The sequence below is a fragment of the Sinocyclocheilus rhinocerous genome, unplaced genomic scaffold (assembly GCF_001515625.1).
Source record: "Sinocyclocheilus rhinocerous isolate Xijiao unplaced genomic scaffold, SAMN03320098_v1.1 scaffold1049, whole genome shotgun sequence".
In the NCBI taxonomy this organism is placed as follows: domain Eukaryota; kingdom Metazoa; phylum Chordata; class Actinopteri; order Cypriniformes; family Cyprinidae; genus Sinocyclocheilus; species Sinocyclocheilus rhinocerous.
Genome location: NW_015652136.1, coordinates 365,248 through 374,396, shown reverse-complemented (window position 1 = coordinate 374,396; position 9,149 = coordinate 365,248). Strand labels below are relative to the sequence as shown.

The following is a 9,149-nucleotide window of genomic DNA, read 5'->3' as shown; positions in this document are numbered from 1 at the left end:
CAAACATTAAATTGTTAAAGACAAGTAAACAAATTAATTAGCAATAGCATAAATAAATAAAACTGAACAAATGTCAGGTACAGAAATTGAAATCAAAAGTTTAAAAACACTATAGTTTTCTTAATAAATAAATAAAATATTGATTAATCCTCATTAAATTTACGAAAGATATTCAGTCAGTTAATGATTTTATTTTGTTCTTTGATTAACATTAATGATAGGCAGCACGTTTATTAGACGGCTGTCTCTTTAACACCGAACACACACAGATATAAAAATACTGTTACACATGCGTTTTCTTTCTCATCTGTTTACGTTCACTTAAAAAAAAAAAGTGTTTATGTTGATATACCGACGTATTTTGTTCATACTGGTCGATAAATGTGAAAGAGAAGTAAATGTCAGTCCGGAACAACCTTTGTGGAAATGCACGGAACAGTTCGAGAACGGACACAGGTCGGGAACCTGCATCGGGACCACTGTTCTCTGTGCTCGCGCTTCTAAAAATACTGTTACACATGCGTTTTCATCTGTTTACGTTCACTTAAGACAAAAAAACGGCTGTGTTTATGATGATATACCAACGTATTTCGTGCATACTGGTCGATAAATGTGAAAGAGAAGTCAGTTCTGGCCCGGAACAACCTTTGTGGAAATGCACGGTACAGTTCGAGAACGGACACAGGTCGGGAACCTGCATCAGGACCACTGTTCTCTGTGTTCGCGCTTCAGATGTGTGCGCTTGCACGCAAACAGTGTGCAAGTTCTTTCCCTTCATGCACTTAAATAGTTTAAAATCACATGAAAATGCGAACGCGGGAATCGTTAAGCGTAATTGAAATGCACATGTCTTATCGAATACCCGATTATTGGAAATTTGGAACCGGTTCTCGATACCCAACCCTAAGTATCAGCGAGACTGAACTACATTAAGTAATTATTCAGCCTTTTATTAAAACCTTTTAAGTTTGTGAATGTGAAAAGTGAGACGTGACAGCATGAACGCCATAATTATCTTTGCTGTTGACGGTGTATTGACTTTTCTTTCACTCTTACAGACCTTCACAGGGCCGTATGTGTACCAGTTGCAGTCGGTGATATGCGACGCAGACTTGCGTCCACTGCTGCGTTCCATGGGCTATTCAAGAGACCAGGAATTGCAGTACCATGTTAGGGACCATCCAGGTGGATCCTCCCACCTCCGGCAGCTCGCCTTTGAACTGCTTCTCGCCCAGGCTGAATGCCGTCTACTCGGTGAGGTGGTGTCCATGTCTCGGGGTCTTGCCTCAGAGCTGGAGGCCATGGAGGTGAGGAGGAACACCAGAGAAGATGCGGCAGGGTGCGCTGACGCCCTCCGCCGACGAGACAGCCTTACAGGAGACTTGTCCCGCCTGTCGGTGCGGCCGGTGGATATTGACCGCGCCCACCTAAGGCGAAGCGGTCGGCCGTCCAAGTCGGTGGATGTAACAGACAGCGCAGGACACTGGCACCAAGCCAGCAAGCCAGTGCTGAAGGCCTCGCTCAGCCTGCGCAAAGAGCCACTGTTCGTCGACACGGAAGAAGACTTGAAGGATGAAATCATCCGACCGAGCCCTTCTCTTTACCCTGTGGCGGCGCTGCCCTCTTACAGCCCAGTGGCTGACTTCTTCCCAATTCAGTCGCCCCCGTCTGAGCCATACTCCTACCACTTGTCCTCCCTGGATGAGGTGGACTTGTACACTGAACGGGGTTTGGGTGGCCACCAGACGCCCTCTAGGCCACAGAGCCGGGAGCCTCGAGAGTCCCGGGACAGTTGGGTTCTGAAGGGACATGTGATGAAGTGCCAGGGCTGCGGCATGGGCTGTCCTTCGCTCTCCTCTTGCCAGAGGTGCGACATGATCTTGTGTTCGTCCTGCCATGCAGTGGAACCGGCGCCTTGTTGCGGCTTCCAGGATTACACTAAAACTTCCCGCCCTTTGGATGGCTACATGCCCATCAAGGAAAAGTTGTCCGTCTACTCCAACGCTCACTCGCACACTCACCCTCACCCGCTTCCCCACGCTCAGTCCCACTCGCTGTTGCTGGACAAAGCTGTGATGAGCACCAAGCTGTTTCCCAGTAAAGCCGTGGGTTCGGGCAGCAGTCCGGTGGTCAGCTCCATCAGCAGTGGGGGTGAGCGGCTGAGTGTGGGCGGCTCCCGCTGTGGCTTTTGCAACAAGCCAGGGTCCTCTCACACCTGTGTGAACTGCTCCAAGGTGTCATGTGAGATGTGCATGAGCCTTTACGGCAGTGATGTGTGCACCCGCAAAAATCCTCATCATAACTTTGTGCCCAATCATCAACTCAATTTCAAGTCCAGCACCATATCCCACCTCGTGTATCGATAGACCAGGAACACAACCACGCTACAGTTGTGCACTACGCCTCTGTTGATCTTTTTATCTCTGCTTTTTCCACCCTTGTTTTTTTTTGTTAACTTTTCCTGCTTCCTTTCTCAGTTGGCAGTTGTTTGGTTTTGGTCATGTGATCTTGCAGTGCATTTCCTGTCCCTCAGTAGCTCTACTTTATCAAAGGAAAAAAAGCTGTTTGACTGGAGAATTCCATTCAGTATCAATGCTTGTTAACTTGAAAAATAACCATGCAGCACATAGAAACTGTGAATGTTTTGCAGAGACTTAACCCTGGAACTGAATCGAGTAAGTTGGAACTTCTCAAACTTGAACAAAATAAAAAAAAATAAAAAATTACACTGGAAGTAAATAGTATATATTTTGAATTGTGAATCTATAGATCTATGTAAGACTATCGCTCTCATGGTGGGGTGGTTTTCCCAGTTGAATGGGGCTTCAGTTGTGAGTTTGTATCAGAACTTCTAGTTGCTGTTAAGTCACTGTATTGAGTCCTCTGACAAGAAATGCCTTGTGGGATTAACCCCATAAGAAGTCAGCCTACGCTGTTCAAAATGCTGCTGTTGAAAGTAAAACCAGGAGGGGGCGCTCCTGGCCTCTAACATGTTTTGCAATCACCATGAAACTCTTCTTGGTAAACTCCATGCACATACTCTGATTATGTCAGTATATATTTGTTTTCCTCTGTCCAGGTTTCCTTTATAATGTTGTAACCTGTTAAAATGTTAAGTCATTGAAATGGAGAATAATTTAATATTTTGCTACACTGACTGTCATTAGAAACAATTATTTTTTGTTAATTCATTGTACAATACATTTATGATTGTGTGTACGCATACCATGATAAACTAAAGTGTTACAACTGGGTGAATGTCACAAATTATTTTATGGGTCATATTTTACCCCACAATCCAAAGAAGATATGATATTTTACATAGAGAAAACAATATTCTAATTACTGCAGTGCAAAAATACAGAGATGCAGTATTTAAACACTTACTTCATGATCCAGAATATATATATATATATATATAAAATGAGCATAAACTGAATTCGCTACAACTTATGCTGCCACAGTTTATTCTTATAGTGGTACTTTATAAATGTTGTTTTCACATTACGGTTATGATAATTAGAACTTGCAAAAATCATTTTTCTTTGTGCAAAAAAATGCTGTGTTTTTATTTTTATTTTTTTATTTTTTTTATTTTGGGTAAAATATGACTTGGCAAGTTTTTTTTGTGAGATTCACCCTAATTGGCCTGATTTTTCCTTGAAGATAACACTAATTATATATATATATATAAATTATTAATTTTTATTTTTTTTCCCTGCAACTACTACTATTGTTTTTTTTGTTTGTTAATTTTGTGTGCCTGTATCAACAAAACTAAGTCAGTATATCATTCTGGTTACATATACTTAATTTCAGAAACCTTTCGACCTGCTCTCCCTGCTGCCTTATAGGGAACCTTTCCATTCACCTGAAGGCTGCACCCAATGCAAGACTCGATACTTAGTGTCTATTCACAGCATAAAGAGAGGGCCAACAAATCTGTCAGGGAAACAGAAACTAGCACAAGACATAAAGATGGCATGTTCTTACGAAGTAACGTCAGTATGTTTTTGATTTAGTGAAACGAGTGTTAATGGATGCGGTCAGTCGTTTAACTCTCCTTGCCTTTGTCTCTCTGTTGGATGAAACTCTGCTGCGTTCTTAAACTCTGCAGTTGTTTCCAGTACAAAACGGCAGCCAAGAATAATTTGACTGGATTTTACACTAAAGTGACAGCATGATTAACCAATCAAAAGTGCAATGTGCCAAACACCCACAGGCTGTGAAGACAGATCCTGCTCATCTGCACGGTAACTGAGCCATTTGAAAGTGTTTTAACCCTGGGTGATGGATAACGTGTGTGACTAAGCCACACACGAATCAGTTCTCATCTTAACCTGTTAATCAGTTTGTGTGGTGATTTCACTAGAGATGAACTGATGAGAGAATTGACCCTGACATGTTCCTCCATCCGTGTGTGTGTGTGTGTGTGTGTGTGTGTGTGTTCCGCTCCTGGTTTCCCCCTGTCCATGAAGCATAATTCACATCTGCAGAGGTCAGATCTCTCTCTCTGGCAGACAAGTTTTATCTTCAATGGAGATGTGATGAGGCGAAGAGGCTGGGTGGGATGGGAGTTAGCCAAAATGTTTGTCAGTGAAAGTATAAACCTATAATTATATAAATTAATTAAAAGCGATGATTTTATCAAATAATTTCAAAAATAAAGTTCTACAAAAAACACTGCCTTTTGGTGTTTGAGTTTTGGATAAATCATGAGCTTGAACTCAGTGAATCACCACAGCTCAGGAACTTTCAGGATGTACAAGTAAAAAAAAAATGGTTTTAGTAGAAAATTGTTAAACAAAGCTGTTTAAAAACAACCACATTGAACTAAATGTTTTTGAATTTGTCAACGATGTTACAGACAAACTGCATGTACACGCATTAAGCAATACACTGCAAGTGACATCTATTAGGTTTCTTTTGTATATTCTACAAAACTAAAATTATTGTAATTACTTTAATGTAAATTAATATATATATATATATACATACACACACAAACAAACACATTATGTGTGTGTGGATGTAGACTTTAACATTTATTATCCTTTTTTTTTTTTACTCTAGACATAACTAACATAAAAAGATTGGACAGCAGAAACTGATTTAAGGCCATATCCTATGGGGGACACTAGATGAGGCAATTTGACTGGTGTCTTAGCAGGTTATGGTTAATGGCTAAGGTTATGGCAGACTTGGTGCAATTGAGTTTGAGAAAGAAAAAAAAAAATGGTTAAACCACATTAAATTTGGTAAGCTGTTTATATTTTTTTGTTTCAGTATAACTAACACCCTGCCTACACCAGACAACAGAGGCATGCCCATGTGTCAAGGACACAAATAAACTGATTATTTAAAACACGACAACTAAAACATGAGATGAAGTATGTGAACTTGCAACAGAACACAGCTTATATTATTATTTTACATTTGATTGTTATATTTAATTATAAAGAACACGTCAGGATATGAACAATATCTTCTCCGCATTGATGTTCTCTTTTTCTGCAATATTTTGAAGGAACAATGTAGCAGCGCCACATCCAGTGGGTTCAACTGGAAAGGCTAAGAAAAACATTCAAATGCAACGACACTTACATCGTCATCGCATCTTGTGTGCCACTGATAAGGTAGCCTGACGCACACCTAAAATTCAAATGCAACGTTTTTGCATTAGAATGTGATTTTTTATTTTAAATTCGCCGAATATTCGAACTTTGATTTTTTTTTTTTTTTTTTTGACAGTTCCGTTACCTGGATGGGATGAATTTTATTTTATTTTTCTTATTAATTTACTTAAGAACTATATCATTATGTAATTATTTGTCCAATATTTATCAAAATAATCTAGCACTTTTATAAAAAGTGTCTCAAAATATTGGATGAGAAAAAAAAATTGTAGTACAAAAATAAAACAACGCCAATATTAAAAAATATAACATTAAAAAGTGTATAAATCACTCGTTTTTCTAAAGAAACATTGTCCAACAGTGACACCAGCAGGTAAAGTAACAGCGGGAGTCCACGTCCCTCTCGCCTCCCCTGAGCCCACTGAGTTTTAACAGACCCCCTAAAGCATGCGGTGAGTTTACTGGGAGGTAATTGAGAATAAATGGGGGAAAATCACGTGAGAGGAGGCAATGCCTCCATCGCGATATGTGACCCTGGAGCACAAAATCAGTCTTAAGTCGCTGGGGTATAATTGTAGCAATAGCCAAATAAACTTTGTATGGGTCAAAATTATCGATTTTTCTTTTATGCCAAAAATCATTAGGATATTAAGTAAAGATCATGTTCCATGAAGATATTTAGTAAATTTATTACCATAAATATATCAAAACTTAATTTTTGATTAGTAATATGCATTGCTAAGAACTTCATTTAGACAACTTTAAAGGCGATTTTCTCAATATTTAGATTTTTTTGCACCCTCAGATTCCAGATTTTCAAATAGTTGTATCTCGGCCAAATATTGTGCTATCCTAACAAACCATACATAAATGGAAAAATTACTTATTCAGCTTTCAGATGATGTATAAATCTCAATTTCGAGAATTTGACCCTTTTGACTGGTATTGTGGTCAAGGGTCACATATGATTGGATCTGACTGGTTATGTTGGGCTGTGATTGGTTCATGTGATAAATCTCGCCTCTTGTGTTCATGCGCGTTCTGCATTCTCGAATCAGTCTGAATGAACAATAAAATGGCGTTAATGGGAAGACTCATTTTAAAAAAAGTAAGTAAACAACTCACACACTTAGATATACAATCACTTAAATATTGTTTAAATTGTTACTGCCTTCAGTTATTATTTTGGAATAAATGTAAAATGCTTTAAAACACTAACTTGATGAGATTCATACTTGGCTTTAATAAACAGAATATTAATTACATTGCTAATGTAAAAATATAAAATGGAATAGTTTTTTGTTGTTGTTGTTGTTGTTTTCTGGTAGCGTAAGTAATGTTTATTTAACCAAGAACATGTGACTGGGACAGGAATTTACATTTGATTTAGTTTTTTGTGTTTTTTTAAAGGACTTTGCCTCCTCATTTCAGAACACCACCGCACACCAGTGATATATATATATATATATATATATTAATGTTGTCACGATACCGACATTTTGACTTTGATACGATACCTGACTAAAATATCTCGATACTACTACTGAACCGGTACCATGATAAAAATTAATAAAATATATATTTTTTTTTAATCTCTCACTTGACCAGTATTCCTGCTCTGCTTTTTGAGCATTTCCTCCCCCATAAAAATAAAAAATCACATGCCAGTGCCACCACACAGGCCTATGGTGAGTAACCAGTCTATCATGACTATGATACAGCCGAGCCTACAGGTGTGTATAGATCTTTGCAACATTGGTAAGTTTACTTAGGGCATGAGCTAGGGGTGGGAAATATGACCAAAATATGATTCAATGCTAGGAGGAATTTTATTTCACAATAACAATTTATATCATAATGATATAGTCATTTTTGTTATTAATAATAAGAACATAGATGCAAGTAACAAACAAAAGGACAAATAAAATAAAACAAAGGAAATAAAAGGTGTTTAGGTACAGTAGGTCTATTTAACATTCAAGAAAGAGATGATACAGAAATTGAATAAATAATCAAAATGTAAAAATATTAGCAAATATTAGCTAATAATACATTAGCATGATTGTGTGTGTATTTGACCGCTGAAGCACAATAACTGCTGAACGAGATCTGAATTCGCGATCGCAAATACATATACCACCTTACATACCTAAACCTACCCGTCTCCACCCCCTGATCCATAAACCCACCCATCTCCACCCCCTAGAAGGGTATAACTGCAGCCCGGAGATCTCCAAATGGGGGCGGGAACTCCAAAACGGGGTGGGAGCTCCAAAATAGGGCGTGGCTTCCTCCCATTGACAGACAGGCACATGACACGCATGCGCGATTTTTCCCCCAATTCACTTCAGTGCAATCTCCGCCCCACCGCTGATTCTAAAGATTTTATTGGTTGTGTCAATTAAAGTGTTGATTTCCTACATTATGCTACAAAAAATGCCAACCTCTAAACCTACCCCACACCTTACCCTAACCTTAACCAGTGAAATTGACTGCACGGCGGGATTGTATTCTAATTTGTTGAGATAGTGAGTTGGTGGGTTTTTGTTAAATGTGAGCCAAAATCATCACAATTAAAAGAACCAAAGACTTAAACTACTTCAGTCTGTGTGTATTGAATTTATTTAATACACGAGTTTCACAATTTGAGTTGAATTACTGAAATAAATGAACTTTTCCACGACATTCTAATTTATTGAGATGCACCTGTATACGCGACTTTGGGCTTCTTTTTTGTAAAGTTGCGTGAAAAAATTCCGGGTCGCGGGTTGCATTTTTTTGGGCTCATTTAAAAAAATATGGTTGCTTGTTAGGGAAATCTGACAAGCAACTTCATTTCTTTATGTTCGCCGTATCCTCCAATGCATTGATTGACACTGTCTGCTCACAGTTAATAGCCAACCAGTGCAATAATATATAAGTGCTGTAGCGTAATTTGCCAAATGTCCCGCCCCCTCCTCGCCCTCATTGGAGATAATCTGTCCATCTGTCCAATCCTATTCTGCTCACAGGTGATTGGGGATGAGTTTTGTTCCCACTTTGTTGCAGTTTGCTGATTTTTGTAAAATAACGTATGTTTTTGCTTTTCAGATAAAAGAGTGGTTTCAGTTTAATATGTTGTAGGCTCATTTATTGGTAATAAATAATTGATAATAAATAATATTGATGACAATAAATCATCAAAAAAAAAAATGTTGGGCTTGTTTTTGAAGCTGCAGTTGCTTATTTATCGTGCGAGAGTTGGCAACAGTGGCTACTGGCTGTCTGTGAGGTAGAACTTCCGTGCACGCGCTTCGGGTGTGTGATAGCGCCTGAGTTCTTTTTCGAGGTTTATTGCGCTTAATAACTGTTTTTAACATCAAGCACGCCCCACACTTTATTTTCTCATTAATGCTTGTTCCTCATTAACTCCTAAATTTCGATAATTTTAAACAGTGCTGCGCGGATATATAAAGTTTGGCACGGCCAGTGAACATGCAGGGAGCTGAAGCAGAGTGCGAACACACACTGTCC

General features: G+C 38.7%; 1 protein-coding gene across 5 annotated transcripts in view; it reads left to right on the top strand.

Moving 5' to 3' along the window:
• The window catches only part of spata2 (spermatogenesis associated 2), an 8,300-nt gene extending 5,440 nt beyond the window's left edge, over positions 1 to 2,860 (top strand). For all 5 annotated transcript variants that reach the window (XM_016519123.1, XM_016519120.1, XM_016519119.1 and 2 more), the window contains exon 3: positions 1,059 to 2,860. In XM_016519123.1, the coding sequence (XP_016374609.1) occupies positions 1,059 to 2,366 (1,308 nt within the window). In that variant the 3' untranslated portion in view covers positions 2,367 to 2,860. The remainder of the gene's footprint in view (positions 1 to 1,058) is intronic.
• The last annotated feature ends 6,289 nt before the right edge of the window (positions 2,861 to 9,149 follow it).